We start from the raw sequence: 26,218 nt of genomic DNA, 5'->3' as shown, positions 1-26,218 counted from the left end.
AACCCTCACCGGAAACGAGTCCGACTTACTGCCGGCAAGGCGGACCAAACTCCAACACTGGTTGTACAGGGACCGAACAGCTCGTATCGGGATTCGGTACCCCATACTCCTGAAGCACCCACCACAGGACTCCCCGAGGGACACTTTGGACACTGTTTCACGGCCAGGACGAAAACTACACTGCTCCTCCTGAATCTGAGATTCGACTTCCCAACCGACCAACGTCTCCAGCACCATTGAATAGATCTTACCAGGGAGGCTTAGGATTGTGATCCCCCTGTAGTTGGAACACACCCTCTGGTCCCCCTTCTTAAAAATAGGGACCACCACCCAGTCTGCCAATCCAGAGGTACTGTCCCCAATGCCCACGCCATGTTGCAGAGGTGTGTCAACCAGGACATCCCCACAACACCCAGAGCCTTTAGGAATTACAGGCGAATCTCATCCAGCCCCGGGGCCAAGCCACCGAGGAGCTTTTTAACCACCTCGGTGACGTCAACCGCAGACAATAGGAGAGCCCGCCTCAGAGACCCCAGACTCTGCTTCCTCATGGGAAGGTGTGTTTGTGGAATTGAGGAGGTCTTAGAAGTATTCTCCCCACCGGCTCACAACGTTTCGAGTCTAGGTCAGCCGCGCCCCATCCCCTCTGTACATAGTGTTGATGGTGCACTGCTTCCCCCTCCTGAGACGCCGGATGGTGGACCAGAATTTCCTCGAAGCTGTCCGGAAGGCTTTCTCCATGGCCTCACCGAACACCTTCCAAGCCTGAGTTTTTGCTTCAGCAACCACCAAAGCTGCATTCCGCTTGGCCATCCGGTTCCCATCTGCTGCCTCAGGACTCCCAGAGGCCAAAAAGGCCCGATAGGACTACTTCTTCAGTTTAACGGCATCCCTCACACCAACGGGTTCAGGGATTGCCGCCACGACAGGCACCGACCACCTTACGGCCACAGCTCAGGTCGGCCGCCTCAGCAATCGAGGCGCGGAACACAGTCCACTCGGACTCAATGTCAGAATCAGAATCATCTTTATTTGCCAAGTATGTCCAAAACACACAAGGAATTTGTCTCCGGTAGTTGGAGCCGCTCTAGTACAACAGACAGTCAATTTACAGAACACTTTGGAGACATAAAGACATTGACAAAAAACAATTGTGCAAAAAGATGCAGAGTCCTCTAGCACTTAGAGCAGTTCGAATGACTAATATTGCGATAGTCCGGTGCAATGACCATTGTGCAAAGGGCGCTGAGACTTCAAGGAGTGTATGCGGTTTAAAGTGACGAGTAGTGCAATCATCTGGGACAATGTTGGTTGTGCAAATGTTACAGATACTCCTCAATCAGTGTGCAAATGGAGCAGATGCTACTCTGGCATGAGTGGCCAGTATATGCAAATAGTGCAGCATGGCGAGACAACTACAGTGAGTGCACGAGTAATACATAATTGGCCCCACAGAAATGTGACAACGAACTCAAGTCAAAAACTGCCAGCTTATTGTAATGGAATTATAGGTTAGGTGTTTTAGAAGTTGATCGCAAGAGGGAAGAAGCTGTTGGAATGTCTACTAGTTCTAATTTGCGTTGATCGGTAGCGCCTACCTGAGGGAAGGAGCTGGAAGAGTTGGTGACCGGGGTGCAGACGGTCCGAGAGGATTTTGCACGCCCTTGTCTTAGTTCTGGCAGCGTGCAAGTCCTCAATGGTGGGTAGGGGGTACCGACAATCCTTTCAGCAGTTTTGATTGTCCGTTGCAGTCGGAGTTTGTCCTTTTTTGTAGCAGCATCAAACCAGACTGTGATGGAAGAACACAGGACTGATTCGATGACCGCTGTGTAGAACTGTCTCAGCAGCTCCGGTGGCAGGCCGTGCTTTCTCAGAAGCCGCAGGAAGTACATCCTCTGCTGGGCCTTTTTGAGGACGGAGTTGATGTTGGTCGCCCACTTCAGGTCCTGAGAGAAGGTCTCGACGGTTGACACAAGGCAGCTGGACAACGTGAGGGGCAGCTGTGGCGAAGGATGCCTCCTTAAGTCCACGATCATCTCTACCGTCTTGAGCGTGTTCAGCTCCAGGTTGTGTCGGCCGCACCACAGCTCCAGCCGCTCCGCTTCCTGTCGATATGCAGACTCGTCACCGTCCTTGATGAGGCCGATGACAGTGGTGTCATCTGCAAACTTCAGGAGCTTGACAGTCGGGTTCACTGAGGTGCAGTCGTTCGTGTAGAGAGAGAAGAGCAGCGGAGAGAGGACACAACCTTGGGGCGCCCCAGTGCTGATGCTGCGTGTGGATGAGGTGGCCTCCCCCAGCCTGACCTGCTGTGTCCTGCCCGTCAGAAAGCTGTAAATCCACTGGCAGATGGCAGGTGAGACACTGAGCTGGAGAAGCTTGGTTGAAAGGAGTTCAGGGATGATGGTGTTGAACGCTGAGCTGAAGTCCACGAACAGGATCCTCGCGTAGGTCCCTGCACTGTCGAGGTGTTCTAGGATGAAGTGCATTCCCATGTTGACTGCATCATCCGCAGACCTGTTCGCTTGGTAGGCAAACTGCAGGGGGTCCAGCAGGGGACCTGTGACACTCTTGAGGTGGTCCAGCACGATACGTTCAAAGGACTTCATGACCACAGATGTCAAAGCGACAGGCCTGTAGTCATTCAGACCAGAGATTGCAGGTTTCTTGGGGACTGGAATGATGGTGGAGCGTTTGAAACAGGATGGAACTTCGCACATTTCCAAAGATCTGTTGAAGATCTGAGTGAAGACTGGAGCGAGCTGGTCCGCGCAGACTTTGAGGCAGGATGGGGATACATGGTCCGGTCCTGCCGCTTTGTTAATCTTCTGTTGTTTGAAGATGCATCTCACATCCTGTTCATGGATGGTTAACGCAGAAGTCAGAGGTGTGGTTGTGGTCGCGGGTGCGGCCGGGTGGGTGTGTGGAGTGAAACTGTCCTTTTCAAATCTGCAATAGAAGGTATTCAAGTCGTTGGCTAGTGTGCTATTGTTCTCAGCTTGGGGGGATCGTCGCTTGTAATTAGTCAGCGATTGGAATGCACGCCAGACTGATTTTGTCCCCCGCTTCCCCCGCAACATGAGCAAATTTCTGTTGGAGGTGGTAGTTGAAACCGCTTGTGACAGGGGATTCTGCCAGACGTTCCCAACAGACCCTCACAATACCTTTGGGTCTGCCACGTCGGACCTCCAGGATAGAGAGTGTCCAGGATATGCGGCCTAAGTCCGATGAGACGACCACAAAGTCGATCATCGAACTGCGAACTCAGGTGTCCTGGTACCAAGTGCACGTGTTGACACCCTTATGTTTGAACATGGTGTTCGTTATCGACAGTCCGTGATGAGCACAGAAGTCCAATAACAGAACACCGCTCGGGTTCTGATCGGAGGGCCATTCCTCCCAATTACGCCTTTCCAAAGCTCATTGCCCACGTGAGCATTGAAGTCCCCCAGCAGAGCGATGGAGTCCTCTCCAGCACCCCCTCCAAGGACTCCAAAAAGGGTGGTACTCTGAACTGCTGTTTTGTGGATCGGCACAAACAACAGTCAGGACCTGTTCCCCTCCCCACCTGAAGGCGGAGGGAGGCTACCCTCTTGTCCACTGGGGTGAGCCCCAACGTACAGCAGCCGAGCTGGGAATCAATAATTATACCCACAACTGCTCGGCGCCTCTCACCATGGGCAACTCCAGAGTCGAAGAGAGTCCAACCCCTCTCAAGAGGACTGGTACCAAAGCCCAAGCCATGTGTGGAAGGCGAGCCCGACTAGATCTAGTCGGAACTTCTCTACCTCACACACCAGCTCAGGCTCCTTCCTTGCCAGAGAGATGACATTCCACGTCCCGAGAGCCAGCTTCTATAGCCGGGGATCGTATCGCCAAGGTCCCTGCCTCTGGCTACACTGCACCTGACCCCTATGGCCCCTCCCATAGGTGGTGAGGCCATGGGAAGGGGGACCCACGTTACCCTTTCAGGCTGTGCCCAGTCGGGTCCCATGGGTGCAGGCCCGACCACCAGGCGTTCGCCTTCGAGCTCCACCTCCAGGCCTGGCTCCAGAGGGGGGCCCCGGTGACCTGCGTCCGGGCAAGGGAAACCTCAATCCATTAATATTTTTCATCATATGGGTCTTTTAGCCATGCTTTGTCTGGTCCCTGATCTAGGACTTGTTTGCCATGGGTGACCCTACCAGGGGTGTGAAGCCTCAGACAACTTGGCTCCTAGGATCATTGGGAGACACAAACCCCTCCACCATAAAGAGGTGATGGCTTCCAGCAGAGGTATAATACCTCCATTGTTTTTTTAAATAATAAAATAAAAAACATTGACGTGGTGTTTCTTCTAGTAATGTGCAGTTAAAGGCGAAGTATGTCATTTGACAAAAAAAAAAAAGCTTTTTATCATATATGTTAAAACTCTGCATGTCCTGACAGACTTATTTACTCTATATGACTCTCAGACTTATTTACTCTATATGATCTTTTGAAAACTCTTCTCTCTCCAGCTCCACCTAATGCCTCTAATTTAAATTTCATTATTATTTTGAAAAGTCTGTGTGACGGAGGGAATTATCCAATCAGACACTTGCACGCGTCAATAATTTTCTTGTCAACATGCATAACACGCCAGAAGATCCGGGAACAATGGCAGATGTGGACAGTTCGTCGACAAATCCAAAAATGCTTGTCCCTCGTTTGCCAACAACTGGGTCTTCTCATACAAGAAAACACAAGCAGAGCGAAGAAACGATAAAGGCTAAAAAGAGGGCATCTAATATAGAGAGAAATAAAAGTAGGGTAAATATTTTTACATGAATTCTTGTCGTGGCGTGAACTCAGGCATTTGATCGGACTTGGAAGCAACGTAGAATTGGCTACAGTCCTGCTGGGCAGGTAAGTGTGTCACCTATTTTTATTTGTAATTAAGTGTACATTCCCCAAAAATATAACTAATGGCGTTGTGTTAATATACATTATTAAGGCCGTGTTCGTATGTACTAGGGCATGGGACACGGACGGCTTGGCTAACAAACAAGTTCAGCCAAATAGCATCATTTGCTAGCAATAGTAAGCCAGTGTTAGCACCATAAAAAAGCCAGCGTTAGGTCAGATTTAGCTGCGACATTGTAATGATTTAGTAATCAGCGTTTAAGCAGCATGGAGCAGTAGTAGGCGATTTGACACGCTCGCTCCGTCGTCACGTCACGAAACCCCACAATGTGGGCTTCACTTTAGATCATATCCTATGGAAAAGCTTGACATTACCACAATTGTATGCAAGGAGTGCAACATGCGAACGAGGTATTTTGGAAACAACAAACGGGCTCATTTAGCACGACATCACAACGAGCAGGTCAAACAAATATGCTTAAAAAAAAAAAAGAGAACATTGCAGAGAACAAGATTTAGATTTCGTATGAAGACTGTTTTTCTAACTGGGGCTATGTGTGGAAGCCACATTGTTACAAACTTGAATGCAATGTTACATTCCTGCAGGCTCTATTATTGTCACGGATAATGCTGCAAACATGCTGCTACTGCTGCACACACAGATTGCTTGTTCTTTCTGTGATTATATTGTGTATTTGTGTGGGCCTTGTACTCACGAAAAGTATTCATCGAGCTCACTGCCTTTTAAGAAACATTATCACAGAAACCGAAATAAAGGGTTGGATGGATTGTGCAAATTAAGCCTGTACTATTCTGAAGGGCTGTTACATGAATTTAAAAAATAAATAAATAAAAAGTCCCATCTCATAAAAGCTGCTTCTGACATTCTGACAGAGAGGGGTTTTTTTTCAGAAGGTGGAGTACATGACATTGACATCCCCACGGGCGAACTCCAGCAGTTAGTCCCATGGTATTTACTTTACAATTCTTTACACAAGCGCTACAATAACACTTTTTTTTCCTTTTGTTTATTTAGTTTGTCGTCGGTGGACATCAATGAAAAGTAATTCAAAAACATAAACGTCTAAGTACTTTTCTGGAATGTTGTAAAGTTTTTATTTTATTTTTTTCCCCAAAATTTGTTGTATGTAAACTTTACTGTATCTTGATATTTTTTTCACTTGCATTGACTGGGAAGATGAAGTCAATGACAAGTGGTGCATTGAAAAAGAAGCATCATATCATTACTGGAAGATTATGTAACCTTTAATGTTTCCTCAGATGTGACTGATGAGGATTTTAGGCCTCATGCCTCCATAAGGTAGTATAGACACCCTCTACTTCCGCATTTAGTGTGCTTATTGTTTTTGTCATTCCGCTGTTTCATAGTTAGTCTTAAACTGAATTGGAGGTGCTCTGAACAGCAAAATTCGTTTGGATGCCCTTTCAACAATCAGCATGGAGTATACAGTGCATGGCGTTTGAGAAAACATGCCAGACCCATCAACAACAGAGACAAACATTACCTGGTGCCGCGGAAGTAACTGTTGATGATGATATGGGAAAACCTGCATCAATTGTATATCATTACACTCTGATGCAGCTTTCCAGTATCTCCATCTACCAGTCAACATTTGTCCAGCTAAGGACCTCAAAAAAGGGACTGTATGCCAAGCCCCTGGACCATTTGAGATCCATATTACATCCAGGAGAACCGCTTCTGTAGTTCATTGGGTGCGTCAGAACTTATTTTGTGATTTAGTTTTTTTTTTTTTTTTTTTTTTTTTTTTTTTTTCTTTCTCGTTTTTTGATGTTTTCGACGCCATACTGTTTGTGCGTCCCAGCCCATGAACGTCGGAATGCTGGCAGGGGACTTTCTCTCTTCCCATCTTGTCTTGTCCTCGTCCAGGTATAGAAAAACATAAAGTCCTGTAGCAGACCCTTCGCACATTGAGGGTTGAAAAAGAAAGACTATCATTATATCTTACAAATGTTGAGTACCATTTTTTAGCAAAAGGTACAGTAGAAATGCATGTCAATTTTCCTGTTTTTGTCCCTTTATAAATAAGCCAATAAATATAAAATGTAATTACAGGTTCTCTGGCACAACACTTAAAGCCTGATGATCCTCGGTGACTTGGCTTACTGTCAGGGAAATGGTGTCATCTACTTGGGAACTGTTGCAAACTCAGCAGAGGCCAAGGTGAGTTCTACTTAAATGGCTGTCTCATGAAATAATAATGTACAAATATGCAGAATGTAGTCGTAAACATGCATGTACATGCTTTCTGACATTACTGAGTAAAGTCATTTTTTAAATTTCTCAAATAATGATGTCAAGTCTATTTGTAGTAATTTAGATTTCTTTTACAGTTTTGTTAAAATTTATTTTCGAAGTGTTATTAGTATTTTAGGTTGTATGTGTGAGATTCTTTCTGAGGGACACACTGCCAAGGGGTTTGACTGATACGAGGCAACGCTGGAAAACTGGAGAAACCTTAAATTTACTGTCATCGAGCTATGTTTATAATCTGTAAATAAATTTTTTAAATACTTAAATTGTTTAATTGCTTTGTTTTAAGTTTACATTCCATGATCAAGCATTATATAAGGCACTGGTGTTTATAAGATGGAAGGAGGTGAGAAATTTGCAGACATTCCTGAAGGTAAATTAAAAAAAAAAAAAAAAAAAGAAAATAATATAATCAAAAAATATAATAAAAAAACAACAAAAAGGTGCTAACGGATCTAAAAAATATAAAGTATTATACCATTGTACCATTATGACAATAAACTGCTTTGTCTGAATCCTATATAATGTCCTTGGGCATTTTCCACATTACACATTAGCAATACAAGGTGGCCTTCGCGGAATTGTCTGTTGTTCTCTCCAGGGTCACAAAAGTTATCAACTGTCCAGATGTCATTCTACATCCATCTGGCTAGGTGCAAAACTCCCTCGTCCAAGATCGAGGTGTCCATGAAATTTGCCATTTGTCTACAGACACCAATCCGTTGATCAGGGGCTGAAGAGTCGGACGAGCTTCAACACGTCTCTTGGTGGACGTCAAAACATGGAGCTGGGGTCACGTTGCAGAAATGTCTTTATCACACTATGTGATTCGTCTAACCTCAATCTTGTCAACTCTTCGGTAAAGCAAGACATTATGGTGATTAGATTTTGTGTTTGTGAAATTGGCTATCCATTGTTACAAATACAGCATCTATTCTTTCTGATCTCCACATATAAAAGCAGCCTGTAAAATTATTTAAACCATTCCCTCATACCCATCCCATGAACAAAAATCTAATTAATACAATACAGTACCGTTTCTTCTGTTTTCATTCTTCGTGAGGGCGGCTGTGGCTCAGTAGGTAGAGCGGGATCGTCCAGTGAGTTAAGGGTACCTGGTTCGAATCCTGACTCCAACTGTCTGCGTGTCGAAGTGTCCTTGGGCAAGACACGGAACCCTAATTTGCTACCAGTGGGCCTGGCAGCGCCTTGCCTGGCAGCAGTTGCCCATTGGTGTATGAATGTGTGTGTGAATGTGAGGCTTTGTAAAGTGCTTTGGGCACTGTGATAGTGTAGAGTAAGTGCTATATATACGTGCAGTCCATTTACCATTCATTCTTGTACAGGTACATTCACACACAGGGGTGGAAAGCAAATTTTTTTTCACGGCCAAATTGTAGTTATGGTTTCCCTCAGGTGGCCTTATGACTGGAAATACATTTTTAATTGGCCCATCATATTACCGATACGTATACAACAAAGTGATTGTTAACTCTGTTTGTAAGCAGAAGTCAATGACAATTGTTTCTTAAGCTATTTTTCAAGTTAATGTAAAAATGGGTTTGGTAACAAAAATTGCTTTTGTGACGGCTCAACATTTTTTTTTTTTTTACGTGACAATTTCAAAGTTTTGTTACAAATTTTTCCAAGAATCATATAAGTTGACACTTTGATTTTACCTGTGATTTACAGTAAACAAAAATATGTTTGTGTGTGCGCGCATGTGTACAAATCATGTCATTACAGAGAGCATAGCCTACCTCCTCACCAATAGCTGTGCTCTCCTCTTGGGATCTCTGAACAACAAAGGATATAAATTCACTGGACAGTGCCTCTACTATAATGTGGAATAGGCTAATAATCAATCAAATGTAACGTACATGACGATTACTTTCTAACTTTAATACTGCAAGTTAATTTGCCACTTATGTTTAGTATGATAACATGTTTCTTTATTTAACGGTGAATGAGGTGTGACGGAATAAGCAGCGTTTTTGTTGCTACAAGATGACTACAGAACGTTCTCTACAAGCTAGGAGCTGATGTGGGGCATGGCTTCGGCCAGAGGCTTGGAGTGAGGGGGAGAGAGTAGTGAAGTGAAGCTACATTAAAATGTGGGGGGAAAAAAGAAAGTGTATGTTGTGTATGTTTTTTTTCAACTGATTTAGGACAATTTTGCATCGCTGAATCTGAAAATGACATTTGTTTCTCTTGTTCAGGTCAGGTTTTTATGCAAAGTTGTTAACAGTTATAACGCGCTATATTTACTCCATTACATTTACTTAAGTAACATTTTGGATAAATTGTACTTGTCAGGGTAGTTTTCATGAAGCATACTTTTTACTTCTACTGGAGTATTTATGTTGAGAAGAAACTGTACTGTTACAATGACCTACATGCCTCTAGTTACTTTCATTTATAAATAATTGCGTGCGGGATTTATTTTTAGACATGTTTTTGACTCCCGCATCGGGCACCGTTCAATCTTCCGTTACCACAGTGATGTTTGACTCAAGTTCACCAATCAAATTACACAAGGAAGTCATATATCCGCACACTAAGTCTTCTATTGTGCTTCGCGGGCCAATCAAAGTGAGTCGTGACAGCCGCGTGTGACTCGTGTTTACTTGACAGACTATGAAAAATAGTATAACAGCGTTAACCTGCAGCTTTTTGTCACTACCCAAACGTGGATGTTTCATCCATCCATCCGTTTTCTGAGCCGCTTCTCCTCACGCAGGTCGCGGGTGTGCCGAAGCCTATCCCAGCTATCATCGGGCAGGAGGCGGGGTACACCCTGAACTGGTTGCCAGCCAATCGCAGGGCACATACATACAAACAACCAACCATTTGCACTCACATTCACGCCTACGGGCAATTTAGAGTCCTCAATTAACCTCGCACGCATGTTTTGGGGATGTGGGAGGACAGCGGAGTGCCCGGAGAAAACCCACGCAGGCACGGGGAGAACATGCAAACTCCACACAGGCGGGGCCGGGGATTGAACCCCCGTCCCTGGAACTGGGAGGCAGACGCTCTAACAAGTCGTCCACCGTGCCGCTATTGGATGTTTCAGCCCACTTCTAAATTGAAACAAAACCTGTGGTAACTTGCTGCTGTTTTGGCTGTGCATATGGGAACATTAGCACTAGCATTAACACTTTTATGATCACAAGTAACTGTAAAACATACATTTTCTGGAATATGGTCTCTCTCTCTCTCTCTCTCTCTCTTTTACACACATACACACACACATATGATTTGTCTTGGTCAAATTTTTTTACCACACAAAAACCTGGCATTTAAAAAGGTGTGTGCATACTTTTGTTTTATTCACGACAGCCTTGTTCCTGTTTTTGTAATCTGCCTGGTGAGCCTACAGTATTGAGCTGTTTAACAAGTAGAAACAATATAGAATAAGACCATTTCTTGGAGCTGAATTTGTCTTAATTTGTTATTTTCGAAAATTTTATTTTAAGATTTTATTTATTATGCTTTAGATTAAGTGATATTGTTCAGCAGTATCTGAATTTGCACATTCATATTTTATTTTTTATTTTATTTGACGTTCATGCTCTGATTTAAAAAAAAAAAAAAAAAAAAAAAAAAAAAAAACGTTACACGAGTTACTCAGTACTTTTTTCACCTAGTACTTTCTTACTCTTAAGAAATTATTTGGAGGCCTACTTTTTACTTGGGTCATATTATTCTAAAGTAACAGTACTCTTGCTTGAGTACAATATTTGGCTACTCTATCCACCTCTGCATTTTATTAATCAAACTTTACAAACATTGCTTACAGTAAATTGAGTAGGAGACATTGATCAAAGTAAGTACCTGTAAATTGAATGTTACATTTTCGTTCAAAATTCAGGGCATGAACCTCCGTTTATCAAAAATACCTGTACATGTAAACAAAAATGTGGCCGTAGTTGACTTGATTGAGTAAAACCAATGTGATATTTGTATTCAGCACATCAATATTTTCCTAAATCAGCTAAAAATAATCTTAAGACAATAAATTTGTTATTGACCAGTGTTATTGCTACTTTTGGTTGTAGTGACTATAACAAACTGAGGTACAATATTAGTGCAGTTATGACACTCATGTCTCTTACAGCAGTGGGGAAACGTGTATTGGAGTCAAATGTAAAGTAGGTGATGTTGGGAAAAAGAAAAACAAATCATATAGCAAAGACACTATATGTTTATGGCCTTTTTATGCTCACTGTGCAGGCCAGTTCTATGCTTTTGATCAAATCATTTGGCCCACAAACAGGGAGTTTGACACATTGGCCACAGGATACACATACTGTACACATACTGTCAAGTGAAAGAACTTCCAGCTTTGAAGGGGACATCCATCCATCCATTTTCTGTACCACTTATCCTCATTAGGGTTGTGGGTGTGCTGGAGCCTATCCTAGCCGACTCTGGGCGAGAGGCGGGGTACACCCTGAATTGGTTGCTAGCCAATCGCAGGGCACATATAAACAAACAACCATTCGCACTCACATTCACACCTACGGGCAATTTAGTCTCCAATCAACCTAACGTGCATGTTTTTGGGATGTGGGAGAAAACCGGAGTGCCCGGAGAAAACCCACGCAGGCATGGGGAGAACATGCAAACTCCACAGAAGTGGGGCCTGGGATTTGAACCCCGGTCCTCAGAACTTTGAGGCAAATGTGCTAACCAGTCGTTCACCGTACCACCTAAAGGGCACATGTTATGGAAAATTTACTTTTTGTTTATTTACAAATAGTTGGGTCTCTGGAGTGCCTGCCCAACCAATGAATTACTTTGCAACTATTGCACTGAGCAACCATACCTTGTTGCAGTCAGTACCATTTCTGGTTCAACCCTATGGTTATCATCGCACTTTTTTCTTGTTGCCATTCCTAGTACCCTTCTGTAATTGCTTCACAAATGATCAAATGTTTTTTTTACATTAGAAATTATTATACTAGAGCTCCGATGATGCTTCAGATTTTATGCTAATTTCTAACTGTGTTGCAAAATGTCTTTTTCTGTTCTACATTTCTTAAACAGGGTTGACTTGTCAACATGTGACAAAGGCAGTGGACTTGAGCTCGGTGAAGAAATCTGTGTTGTCCAGCTTGTGGTTGGTGTGTTCTGAGTGTCTGAAGGAAAGGACCATGATCAACAGCGAGCCAGAAGCATTTCAAGACATCTTAGTATGCCTCAAGTGTGGTTTCCAAGTAAGACTTCCATCAGGCGCACATTGGAGATCACAGCAATAGCCAAGCCAATATGTACACTCAGAGACACAATTACAAAGGGTTCTCTGTTTTTTGGGCTTCCTAACACAATGGCTTCAAGGGAAGAATTGTGCTTCAAAAGATCTGTGATGATTTTTTTTTCTTCTTTTTTTTTATTTTTGTGTTTGGGCAGAGATGCGTCACGTTGACAGGCTTCCTTATAATCACAGTTTGGCGCCTCAGTGACAGGTAGTGATGAGCGATACAGTGCCTGTATCGGTCACGTGACTTTCTGTTAAAGTAAAACGTGCACTGGCTCATATGCCAATGCATCGGTGTTGCTGGACCCATCACTAATTATGAGCAAGGCACCTGTGTCAAGAAAAGCACAAGACCACAAACCCACGCGTGAATGTGTATTACTGGTATACAGTTTGCACGGAAAGTATTCAGACCCCCTTAAATTTTCACTTTTTCTTATATTGCAACAATTTGCTAAAAATATTTTTATATTTTTTTTTCTCCTCATTAATGTACACACAGCACCCCATATTGACAGAAAAAAAATTTAATTTTTGAAATTTTTGCAGATTTATTAAAAAACAATTCAGACCCTGTAGTGTGACACTCACATATTTAACTCTGGTGCTGTCCATTTCTTCTGAGCATCCTTGAGATGATTCTACACCTTCATTTGAGTCCATTTGTGTTTGATTATACTGATTGGGCTGTCTATATAAGACAGCTCACAGTGCATGTCAGAGCAAATGGGAAACATGAGGTCAAAGGAACTGCCTGAAGCGCTCAGAGACAGAATTGTGGCAAGGCACAGATCTGGCCTTGCCACAGGTTACAAAAAAATGTCTGCTGCACTTAAGGTTCCTAAGAGCACAGTGGCCTCCGTAATCCTTAAATGGAAAAAAATTTGGGATGACCAGAACCCTTCCTAGAGCTGGCTGTCCTGCCATACTAAGCACTCGGGGGAGAAGAGCCCAAAGATCACTGTGGCTGAGCTCCAGAGATGCAGTCGGGAGATGCGAGAAAGTTCTAGAAAGTCATCCATCACTGCAGCCTCAACCAGTCGGGGCTCTATGCAGAGTGGCCCGATGGAAGCCTCTCCTCAGTGCAAGAAGACAGATGAAAGCCCGCATGGAGTTTGCTAAAAAGCACCTGAAGAAGTTAAGATTCTCTGGTCTAATGAGACCAAGATAGAACTTTTTGGCCTTAATTCTAAGCGCCATGTGTTGAGAAAACCAAGCACTGGTCATCACCTGTCCAATCCAGTCCCAACAGTGAAGCATGGTGGTGGCAGCATCATGCTGTGGGGGTGTTTTACAGCAGCAGGGACAGGACAACTGGTTGCAATTGAAGGAGAGATGAATGCGGCCAAGTACAGGCATATCCTGGACGAAAACCTTCTCCAGAGTGCTTCGGACTTCAGACTGGGCCGAAGGTTCACCTTCCAAGACAAAGACCCTAAGCACACAACTAAAATAACAAAGGAATGGCTTCAGAACAACTCCGTGACTGTTCTTGAATGGCCCAGCCGAAGGCCTGACTTAAACCCATCTCTGGAGAGACCTGAAAATGGCTGTCCATCAGCATTCACCATCCAACCTGACAGAACTGGAGAGGATCTGCAAAGAGGAATGCCCAAGTATCCCCAAATCCAGGTGTGAAAAAAGACTCATGGCTGTATTAACTCAAAAGGGTGCTTCTACTAAATTCTGACCAAAGGGTCTGAATACCTATGGCTGTGTTATATTTCAGTTTTTCTTTTTTTTTTTTTTATAAATCTCCCAAAAATTTCAACAATTCCGTTTTTTTCTGTCAATATGGGGTGCTGTGCGTACATTAATGAGGAAAAAAATTACTTAAATGATTTTAGAAAAATGGCTGCAATATAACAAGAGTGAAACATTTAAGGGGGTCTGAATACTTGCCGTACGCACTGTATATTAGTACAGTGAACCCCAGCATATTCGCTGTTTGGCATTAAAAAAAATTCACGTATTTGCTGATTGTTTGTTTGGTATTTGTTTCCAATTTGAACGCTTGCTTACATATATGTGTAACTATTAGGGATGTCCCGATCCAATTTTTTTGCATCAGTCTTTGATTTTAAGTATCTGCCGATACTGAGTTCCGATCCGATACATATAACTACGAAAATTCAACTTTTAATATATAAAAGTACCACAAAATAAATTAGTACAAATTAAATAATAATATTAAAAAATAGAAATAAAAAACTATATTTAGCAAATAGAAATCATTTTGATAATCTTTATTGACCTAAAATGGCAAAATTTCAGTCTGATTTTATGTCAGACAGTCGAGGGGGTTCATGACTGTATCTGGTGTTCCTGCTGTACGCTTTGGCTTCTTAGGGGAAGTGTGGTGCGATCCACGCATGGTGCTACACGCTTGCAGCTGTTAGCATTAAGCTTGCGATTCTGAAAACGATCATGTGTGTCTTTTATTTAAATATACAATATGTGTAATTATTTTTGTTGCGTGTGTAGTTGTAACAGTAAACTACACTTGGGGTGTCATTAACCAAAGATGTTTAAACCCGCACTAATGTACGTTTATTGTAGATAAATTTAAGATCGTATGTAAATAAAGTTTTTTTCATATTTTTGTCATAAACTGCTTTAAACAGGGACTGACGGCTAGGCAATATGGCCTAAAATTCATATCCTGGTATCCCTTCACGGTAGCAGTATTTATCTTGATATTTACATCAGTGTAAAAAAATTTTTTAATAAAAGTGTTTCTGAATAGGTTATTTAAATGTGAAATGTAAATATTTCCTGTAAATAGGGACAGAAGGTATGAGATTCATTTGTCTCTGCTTATTTTCATTAAAATTTTGCATTTTCATATACAAGTCTTTTTTTTTTCTTTTAATGTAATAAAATATTTTAAGCAAATAAAAAACTGTATATAGTCTGTTAGCTAAGCTAAATTGATTAAAAAGAAAGAAACCAAAAGAAATAATGTAATTTTAAGACCTATCATTGTGTAGATCTCAAAATCTCTCAGAGAACAGCACTCTATGCTGGAAAATAGTACAAGTGACGTCCGTCTGTCCGGCCGAGACCGGTCTCAGAACTACGGTTCCACTTTAATTATGTGCTGCTCTGTGTTGGTCGATGACATAAAATCTCAATTAAAAAAAACATTTAAGCCTGTGATTATAAGGTGGCAAAATGTGATAAAGTTCAAGGGGTATGAATGAATGCTTTTTTAAGGCACTGTACAGTGCTGTGAGTGTTTGCCCTTTTCTCAAATTCGTATTTTTTTTGCGTTTCTCCACTTTAATGTTAAATATCATCAAACAAATGTCAATATCAGACAAACATAACCCAAGTAAACATACAATTCTGTTTTTACAGGTGATTTTATTTAAGAAGGAAAAAGAGCTATTCAAAGCTACTTTGGCCCTGTGTGAAAAAGCAATTGCCCCCAAAACCTACAAACTGATTAGGCCACTGTCAGCAGCAACAACTGAAATCAAGTGTTTTCAATAACTGGCAATGAGTCTTTCATATATCTGTGGAGATATTTTGGCCCACTCTTCCTTGCTTCCTTGAAAACTGGAGGGTTTTCGAGCATGAACACCCTTTTTTAGGTCATGCCACAGCATTTCAATCAGATTCAGGTCTGGACTTTGACTAGGCTACTCCAGAACCTTCTTTTTTTTCTTTTTAAGCCATTCTGAAGTTGACTTGCTAGTGTGTTTTGGAACATTGTCCCGCTGCAGAACCCAAGCTATCACAGTCACAAACTGATGGCCGAGCATTCTCCTTCAGGATTTTCTGGTAATGAGCAGAATTCGGTGTTCCATCAATCACAGCAAGTCATCCAAGTCCGACAGGAGGAAGCAGACACAGACTATCACATTACCACCACCATGATTGTCAACTGTTATGATGATCTTTTTTTCTGAAATACTCTGTTACATTTACGCCGAACGTAAGAGACACTCACCTTCAAAAAAGTTCCATCTTCGTCTTGTCAGTTCATAGAATATTCTCCCAAAGGTCCTGGGAATCATTCAGATGTTTTTTTTTTTTTTTTTTTTTTTTTTTTGCTTGTTTGTTTTGTTTTCCCCCAAAAGTAAGATGAACCTTTGTTCTTTTAAGTCAGCAGGGGTTTTCGCCTTGGAACTCTGCCATGGATGCCATTTTTGCCCAGTCTCTTCCTGATTGTTGAGTCATAAACCCTGACCTTAACTGAGGCAGGGAAGGCCTGCAGTTCTTCAGATGTTTTCCTGAGTTCCTTGTGGACACCTGGATGAGTCGTCGCTGTGCTCTTGGGGTAATTTTTGTAGGCTGGCCACTCCTGGGAAGTTACACCACTTCCATGTTTTCCCCATGCTCTCCCTATGGTTCACTGGAATGCTAAAGCTTAAGAAATGGCTTTTGTAACCCTTTCCAGACTGATAGACTCAATTTCTTTGGGTTGTGGCATTTTGTTGCAGCTTTATAACATCTTTTGCCTGCCTTCATTTTGTCAGACAGGTTCTTTTCAAGTGAATTTCTTAAGTGATTTAGTAATCAGGCTTGGGTTCTGTCAGTAAAAATGAACTCAGCTTGCCATTAAATGTGTTAATTGATGATTCAACAAGGGGGGCAATTACCTTTTTGCACAGATTTGAACTTTGAATAGATTTGTTTCCTTAATAAATAAAATCATTTTAAATCTGCATTTTATTTTTTACTTGCGTTATCTTTGTCTGATAGTTAAATTTCTTAAACAATGTGAGGAAACTATGCACAAAAAAAATGAATTTGAGAAGGTGCAAATGCTTTTTCACAGCACTGTAAATGATAAATTGCAATTAACCATACATTTTATTAACTTGATCATATAGATATAATCTGTCACCACATGTAGTCCCAGTATATGTATTTATGCAGTGTATCATATGGACAAGGCAATAATATCGCATACAATAACGGAAAATTAAAGCTAAGTTAATGCATCTAGTTTTTGTATCAGGTGCTACTACTTTTGTTGTTTTACACTGTGAAATTACGAGACAATTTCAGCCATTTATTTCCTACATAGTCAAGCATAGCTCCATACCACCACATGGTTGTGTCCTTTCTGTGATAGGTATTTTTTGTTGCCAGTTGAATAACTTGCAGTGTATAATTGTTACAGGGATGTAACCACTCAGGGATTGAACATGCTGTCAAGCACCACCAAGCTTTTCATCCCGATCATTGCATCACCATAAACTTAAGCTCTTGGAAAGCCTGGTGAGAAACCTTCCAGATTCAGGCAAAATGTTCCAATACATACAATACATTTTGTTGTTGCAGTTACTTTAAAATGTTTTTCCCACTTAGATCAAGTTCTTCTGTTCTTAATCGTTTTAAGACAAATAATTTGAGGGTTATTGAATTTACAATAGTTATTTAAGATGTTTTTCTGTCTCACTACTCCCTTTTTAACAGGTGTTTTGAATGTAATGAGGAACTGTCCACTCACTGTAACAAAAAAGCCTTGGCACAGGCCCTGGATTTTTTACAGAAGCACTCTTTCAAGGCAACATCAGGTAAAGTGTTTGTCTTACAAGTCCTGCACCTAATTACAAGCACTTGTTGAAATTTCAGCAATGCTAAATTAATCTCAGTTGAATTTATTCATAGACATGGCTCAGACATGGCACCAAATCCCCAAAATTAAGGATAAAGAACCTTTTGACATTGACAAACTATAATCATAATCAAGGACAGCGTTTTACTAAATATCAATCAACAACACTGTTTTCAGTTTATTATAAATATGACCTTGCCATCGGATACAAGATGCAAAACAGATCACCAGGTTTGATAAATAACAATAACTAGTGATCCTGATTCCAGATTATTGTCGTTGTTTTGCAACATTGTTGAGCACAGGTGAGTTCTGTATAAAAAGATTTCATCCATCCATTTTCTGTACCGCTTCTCCTCACACGGGTCGCGGGCGTGCTGGAGCCTATCCCAGCTATCTTCGGTCGAGAGGCGGGGTACACCCTGAACTGGTCGCCATCCAATTGCAGGGCACATAGAAATTTCATAAAGGTTTAAATTTGTCAGATTGTCAGATACCTGCTCCCCCTGGTGGTTAAGATTATGAGCATTCCTCAATTGAACCTGCTTGCCATTTAGAAGCTATCTATGGCCATTATCGCAGTGGTCACTTCTTATGCCTACACACACACACTTGTGACTATCCGAGCTATCATTAATTTGTCCAATCATGATGACATTTGTCTCAAAGATTCTGAATAGTGTTTTATCGATTGAGCTAAGGAGGCTGGAACTCTCGTACCTGTGTGGAGTTTTCCCCCCTTCTAGAAAGCTGTGATGATAGCTATGTGCATAACCCAAGACTGACTGATGGTTTCACTAGATTGTCTCTGTCACTTGACCTGTCAGTTTAGCTGCTCCTTTCCACATCTTGGACAGTCACTTAGCACCTATTGCCCGATGAGTGTAAAGCCCTGAATAAATCACTCGCCCACCAGCAATTCATATTGTCCTATGCGCATTGTGCAGGAATGCATTCAATCTATGCAATAATCCGCGTGCCAGGTGCCATAATTAGAAAATGTTTAACTTCAACCATACGATTTGGTTGGATTAGCACTTGTAGACTGGGACTTGTCTCCATACCAATGATACAAAGACAGCTTGTCGAGACCGGTAAGGGAAATATTTTCACCTCTGTGATTTAGGTCATTAAGCATGAATTACTTTTTTATTAATTTGTAAATCAATAATTAAATTTGACCCCCTAGGGAGTTTCTGTTTTGTACATTCACTACTTGGTTTTGACCTGACAAGAGGCCACTTAAATACTGTAGATAATCTGTGTGATGGCTCCTCCCTTTGTGGTCTGACCAGTTTCAACTATCGCCCCCTGAACGGTGTCCATTTGCCAGTGTCCAAAGACTAGCCAGCCATGCACATTGAGGCTGGTTCCGAGTCAGTCTTTCAGCCACAGCTGAGGAGTTGCAGGATTGATGCTGTGACAGTCACCCACCCTCTCTGCATGTCACATGACTGCACACATTAGCGGAATTAAGCGGTTGAGTGAAGGTTCCCGGCTGGGTTCCCTGAAGAACGTGAGCAGCTGTGAGAGGATCGGCCTCTGTTTTCCATTGTTTTTCCCTCTCTATTTCTTGTCCCTCATCCCTTGTTCCTCTGTCTCTCGCCACCTCTGAGCCTGTGCGCAGCACTAGTGTGAGTCCCAGTCCTAATCAAGTTAGAGAAACTGGATCACTCTCCACAGCTGGAGTGCACTAACTCTCTTTGTACTTGCAGAGAGATCATGTTGACAAGAGCATTAATTTCGAGCAAACACTATCTAGCACACAGTTTGCCTACCTGAACTATTTGTCTTTTCATTAAAACATGTATATATTGTGTGCAATTCAGTCTATGACACCAAGGAACACCCATTCTTTCAGAACAAACAGGACAGAAGACCTCAGCAGCACTTTTTAGTTTTTTTGCAGTTTTTTGGGCAAATGGGCCAGTTTTCACTTCCTTGACAAAACCAAATCTCTAAACTTGAATGCCTCTATCCATTTGGATTCTATGCAAAATGATGCCCAGCCCTCCCACTATTTAGAGCAGTTTGAAATGATTAATAGAACAATCGTCTGGTGCTGTGACTATTGTGGAAATGGTGCAGAGACTTCAAGAAATGTATGCAGTTTAAAGTGACTAGTAGTGCGATAATCTGCAACAGTGTCAACTGTGAAAATTGTGCAGCTACTTCTCAAGCACATGAGTGACCAATATTGGTCAACAGCAGATATGCAGGTTGTGCAGGGTGGCGAGACTACTACAATGGGTGCACAAGTAATGTATAATTGGCCCGACAGAGACGTGACAACAATCTCAAGACAAAATTGGCAGCATGTTACAATGGAATTGTAAATTAACTGTTTAAGAAATTCATGGCAAGAGGGAAGAAGCTGTTGAAATGTCTGCTTGTTTTACTTTGCATTGATCGATGGCTTCTACCTCTACCTGAGGGAAGGAGTTGGAAGAGGTGGTGACCAGGATGTGGAGGGTCCAAGAGGATTTTGCATGCTCTTGTCTTAGTTCTAGCAGCGTGCAAGTCCTCAAGGTTTGGTAGGGGGGAACCAATAAATTTTTCAGTAGTTTTGATTGTCCGTTGCAGCCGGAGTTTGTCCTTTTTTCTGGCACCACCAAACCAGATTGTGATGCATGAACACAGGACTGATTTGATGACTGCTGTGTAGGACTTCCTATACAGCTCATGTGGCAGGCCGTGCTTCCTCAGAAGCCGCAGGAAGTACATCGTCTGCACATTACTGGTAACCTTTTATTGCTCAGTGACTGTGTTTTTATCTTTGTATGTCTCAGAAGTATTGACTGTCTGTTGTCGTACTAGAGCAGCTCCAACTACCGGAGACAAATTCCTTGTATGTTTTTGACATACTTGGCAAATAAAGATGATTCTCATTCTGATATACAAAATTATCGTTGATATGTGTATAGCTCATTGAGCTTTAAGGCCTTTTCACACCGCACTTGCTCAGTGTGGAAGGGCCACGTGACAGCCGCAAAAAGCACGGCGCCCCGGTTCAGCGTGCCCAAATTTCGGAATGCTGACGTGGCAGCCTACCAGGAATTAAACAGGACAGTTTTCCCGCTGGAGAAGTCTGCACCTCGGCAACTTCGGTAGGATGTATCATTCTTTTTTACAAAAGAAAGCTCCGGCCATCGCTGTGCCTTTTTATTTAAATATTTTTTTTAGAAAGACATGTTGTTGTCCTTCTTCTATGCTCCCCATTCACATTGGAGCCGGAGGATGGATGTTTTTCAGAATCCACAATAATTTGTTACAACAGCTCATTGAAGACTAAAAGTCGATTAACTAACTAACTAACTGCTCTCTCACCATCAAGGTCTTTGGCTGAAGTACCAGAGTGCCAATAAAAAGATGGTTTACATCAGGGAGCTAGGCTCTGTACTACAATGTAGCTGGGTGTCTTTGTGAAGTAAATGAAAAGGTTCTGAATAGGCATACAATATTTCCCACTACAATCCTGTAATTCCTCCTCGTTTCATGGTATTTATAGTACTGAATAATTACTCCCCTGTGATTATTTTTTTTTAAAATTTTTTGCAGATTATACACAGTCAGTCTAAATGGAACAAATCTGTTCTAAATGTTTAAAAAAATGTTAGCTGCCAAGTAATTATTATATTATAAATATTTCAATGGTTCTATTTTATTTGGGAACGGTGGACAACTGGTTAGCACATCTGCCTCACAGTTCTGAGGACCGGGGTTCAAATCGCGAGCCCCGCCTGTGTGGAGTTTGCATGTTCTCCCCTTGCCTGCGTGGGTTTTCTCCGGGCACTCCGGTTTCCTCCCACATCCCAAAAACATGCTTGGTAGGTTGATTGAAGACTCTCAATTGCCTTGAGGTGTGAATGTGCGCACGAATGGTGGTTTGTTCATACAGTGGGTACGGAAAGTATTCAGACCCTCTTAAATTTTTCACTTTTTTTATATTGCAGCCATTTGCTAAAATCATTTGTGAATTTTTTTTCCACATTACTATACACACAGCACCCCGTATTGACAGGAAAATAACTGAATTGCAGATTTATTAAAAAAGAAAAAATGAAATATCACACAGCCATAAGTATTCAGACCCTTTTCCCAGTATTTAGTAGAAGCACCCTTTTGAGCTAATACAGCCATGAGTCTTTTTGGGAATGATGAAACAAGTTTTTCGCACCTGGATTTGGGGATCATCTGCCATTCCTCCTTGCAGATCCTCTCCAGTTCTGTCAGGTTGGATGGTAAACGTTGGTGGACAGCCATTTTCAGGTCTTTCCAGACATGCTCAATTGGGTTTAAGTCAGGGCTCTGTCTGGGGCCATTCAAGAATACCTTTGGTATTTTAGCTGTGTGTTTAGGAGGTGGGCTAGGTGGAGGGCTGCAGTGACTTACTAAAACTTTCTCCCATCTCCCGACTGCATCTCTGGAGCTCAGCCACAGTGCTCTTTGGGTTCTTCTTTACCTCTCTCACCAAGGCTCTTCTCCCACAATTGCTCCGTTTGGCCAGACGGCCAGCTCTAGGAAGGGTTCTGATCGTCCCAAACGTCTTCCATTTCAGGATTATGGAGGCCACTGTACTCTTATGAAATTTTTTTGTAACCTTGGCCAGATCTGTGCCTTGCCACAATTCTGTCTCTGAGCTCTTCAGGCAGTTCCTTTGACCTCATGTTCCCATTTGCTCTGACATGCACTGTGTGCTGTAAGGTCTTATATAGACAGGTGCGTGGCTTTCCGAATCAAGTCCAATCAGTATAATCAAACACAGCTGGACTCCATTGAAGGTGTAGAACCATTTTAAGGATGATCAGAAGAAATGGACAGCACCCGAGTTAAATATATGAGTGTCACAACAAAGGGTCTGAATACTTATGGCTGTGTGATATTTCAGTTTTTCTTTTTTAATAAATCAGCAAAAAGTTCAACAATTAAGTTTTGTTTCTGTCAATATGGGGTGCTGTGTGTGTATATTAATGAGGAAACAATTTACTTAAATGATTTGAACAAATTGCTGCAATATAACAAAGAGTAAAAAATTTAAGGGGCTCTGAAAACATTCCGTACCCACTGTATATGCCCTGCGATTGGCTGGCGACCAGTTGGTTGGATATTTTATGTTTATTGTGTGTGAGCTTCCCAGCTTTGAAAATATGTCCTGATGGTCATTTGCACCCTTCAGGACTGAAGAATTGATTGCTAACGTGTGTTTCGAACAGTTTATATTTACATTTTATGAGAAACATGACTGGTTGATTAATTTAACTCTCACATCAAAAATTAGTTATGGGTGAAAATATGGGCCTCCATAAAGTGAATTGAAATCATTTGTATTTGCATTTCAATTGCTAAACTTGAATAATTGCATAAAACACAGAATTTTAATCACATAATTTAAATTTGTTGTTTAATTTGAAACATCACATGGGAAAACTGAAATCTGAATAGTTTAATTTGAAATTTAATTACCGTAGTTTGTAACTGAAGTCCAATAAACTTGAAACTGAATGGAAGATTTAAATTGTATTATTTAATTATTTAATTTAATCTGTTTTCACATTCAGTTTTCACAATTCAGATTCAGTCTTCAAAATTCAATTTCAATTTACGCTGACAAACATCTGGATAGTTGAGGAAGAGCAATCATGCGCAGATACACGGGTCTCCTCTTTGGCCATTCAGCGGCTACCTTTTATAGACATAACATAGTTAGTGGCCTTTTCTGTTCCCACCCACCATGAAATGGAAAAATAAGTGCTTATCCTATACAGTAGGATGTCTTGACCATGGATGAGACTGGGACGAATAGTATCTGGTTAGCTTCCTGCTACATTCACAATAGCTTGAGAATGGACGAACACAAAAACTTGAGGGCTTCATCTTCCACAAAAATGAGTGGATATGATGTGAGGGACACTTTCAAGTTCCACAAAACTGAAATTAAAATGTCAATGATTCAAATTCAGTTTCTGGTGGCATATATTTCTACCCATATGCCCATCAAGTTTCTTCTTTGGATCAGTGTGCCAAGGACTGATATGTTAGCATTGACTTTCTGACAAATGACTTTGGCCGATAGCTACTACCACCAAAAGGTAATGGAGAAAATGTGCACCAAGCTGTTTTTCTTATTTAACTTGTCTAGACGAGTCAGTGGCAAGCGAAATGCTTGTCCCCTGGTGGTGCTTACATGGAGGTAATCAAGAGTGATCCTATCTTAATTCCCACCACTGCGCATGAAAGTAGGCCAGTGTGTGCACTTGTGTGTTTTGTGTTTGTCCATAATTATCTCAAATAGATTCTTTCCAAATTATGGAATTTGGATTCTTCTTTTTGTGAGAGTCATTTTAAGCAAAATCACATTGCATAGCATTGCATAATTTTACCAAGGTGCACTTAATATATTAGCATGTGTATGTGTATGTAAGTAAAACATCACTAAGCTAGCCTGGCCTCAGATGGCAAGGAAGCAAGCTTTTTATGCCCTGTAGTCACAACAAATTATTGAATTAATAAGACATTTGGTGTTGCTCGTCCTTCCTCATGACTGCTTGCTCTGCATGAAGGGAGCTTGCTCTGCTCTGCTGCACTGTAAGCAAACATAGAAGCATAAACCTGACTGGCCAAACGATTAGATTGTCATATTAGAAATCATATGAATAGCCTCTTAACATGTATTTTCACTGTGGTCTTAGTTGATGAATTGTTTGCAGTTATTGAGAAATATCTATATCCAAGTATTTGGCCATTTAATCGGTGCACTTGGGCCTTGAAGGGAAAATGAAAGAAGATATTGTTGCTCCTCCATTGCAGCTAAAAAAGTATTGACTCTTCTGTTAAGACTTTTGACAAGATTCTGGAGTTGGTCTTTGGGAATAGTTGTCTTTTGATCCAGAATAATAATGTGGTCAAAGGTCACTTATGTATGTCTTTTTTCTCCAATATTGTTCTCTCTAAAAGTGTGAACAATTCTTATGCTTCTTGGAATATCTCTTGTGTGAAAATGAGCAGGGAGTGCAGGAGGTGTTGGTGTACATGCGTGCATGTGTATCAGTCTGAGCACTACAGTGCTTTTCTCCACCCTGGGGAAAGGCTCCACTCTCACTGTTACTGTTGCCCATACTCGTGCTGAGCAAGAAGGGCCAGGTGGTGGTGCTTAGTGCGGCACAGTCAAGCGTGGACATAGCGCATGTTAACATTTGCCATCGTTGATTGCTGCAGGGAGAGGAAAAATCTGCTTTTCCATATGCTTGTGCTCATTGCAACCCTTCCCTCCACCCACTACACTCCTCAACTGTCCTCTGCTGCCCCCTCTCCCTCTCCAGTCTCAACCAGATGGCTCTGTGAACATTGTTTACCTTGGGTGACGGTCCCAGATGCAGTGCAGTGTCCATAGGCATCCCCATTCCGCCCAGTTAGTTTCCTCGTCCCTCTCCTCCTTAGGTAGTGCCAGTCGCAACTCATGTACTCAAGCTGCAGTAGGGCTGTTGACTGAGTTCTTTATTCTCACACACACAACCAGACATACTCTGTCTTTTCTTTAAGGTAAAATTATCACTTGCATTTACCCTTTTCACATATTTTCAGTGTCAACCGCAGTCTGGAAATACACTATTTCTGACAAGGGCTTCAGTTTCCCTACTTCCACATTGTGTGTTCTGGACATATGGGTGCTCCCTTATGGCTTCATGGAGTAGCTGGAAACCCCAGATGTTGCCAGCACAGGGGGCCAGATGTAATTAGCACTACTGAGTGGAGTGCTGCAACAGACTGTTACCTCAACAAGCTGAACCTCCATAATCCAAAAACTATTGGATGGGCCTTGAAAGGCTTTCTTTCTAATAAGCACTTAACACTTTCCATTTAATTTCAGGCCACATTGTTTGAGTAGCAGTAATGTGAGATAAGAATGAGATTGACTTAAAAAGTACAGCAGGATGTGATATTCTCGGAATAGTAAAAAATAATCCCTTGGTTTTCTGAGCAGAATTAGTGGATAAAATTTTGTTTTGAGCATACAATTTGAATTGCTCGTGGTGTTTCACATGAAACTGATATATATGGCCTTGCCCTTAAACAGAAGAGATTTTCCAACTCATAGACAATATAAAAATTATTGCAAATGTGTTTTGGATAGCTTTTTCAGTAAATGTACTAAGCAGTGAAATTGTAAGAGGTTAAAATGTAATTTATTCCAAGCCAAGGTCATTTT

The 26,218-nt window shown here is 41.7% G+C and overlaps 1 protein-coding gene across 11 annotated transcripts in view; it reads left to right on the top strand.

Moving 5' to 3' along the window:
* usp45 (ubiquitin specific peptidase 45) overlaps positions 1-26,218 on the top strand; it is a 63,621-nt gene that overhangs the window by 6,129 nt on the left and 31,274 nt on the right. For 9 of the 11 annotated variants that reach the window (XM_061673807.1, XM_061673806.1, XM_061673805.1 and 6 more), the window contains exons 3-5: positions 12,230-12,399; positions 17,575-17,672; positions 17,871-17,971. In XM_061673807.1, the coding sequence (XP_061529791.1) occupies positions 12,230-12,399; positions 17,575-17,672; positions 17,871-17,971 (369 nt within the window). Of the gene's footprint in view, positions 1-4,415; positions 5,855-6,979; positions 7,088-12,229; positions 12,400-17,574; positions 17,673-17,870; positions 17,972-26,218 lie in introns of those variants that run through there. The other 2 variants (XM_061673809.1, XM_061673808.1) reach the window with 2 other exon arrangements.

This window comes from Phycodurus eques, chromosome 4 (assembly GCF_024500275.1).
Source record: "Phycodurus eques isolate BA_2022a chromosome 4, UOR_Pequ_1.1, whole genome shotgun sequence".
Classification (NCBI taxonomy): domain Eukaryota; kingdom Metazoa; phylum Chordata; class Actinopteri; order Syngnathiformes; family Syngnathidae; genus Phycodurus; species Phycodurus eques.
The sequence above is the reverse complement of the archived record's forward strand: the minus strand, read 5'-3'. Positions and strand labels throughout refer to the sequence as shown.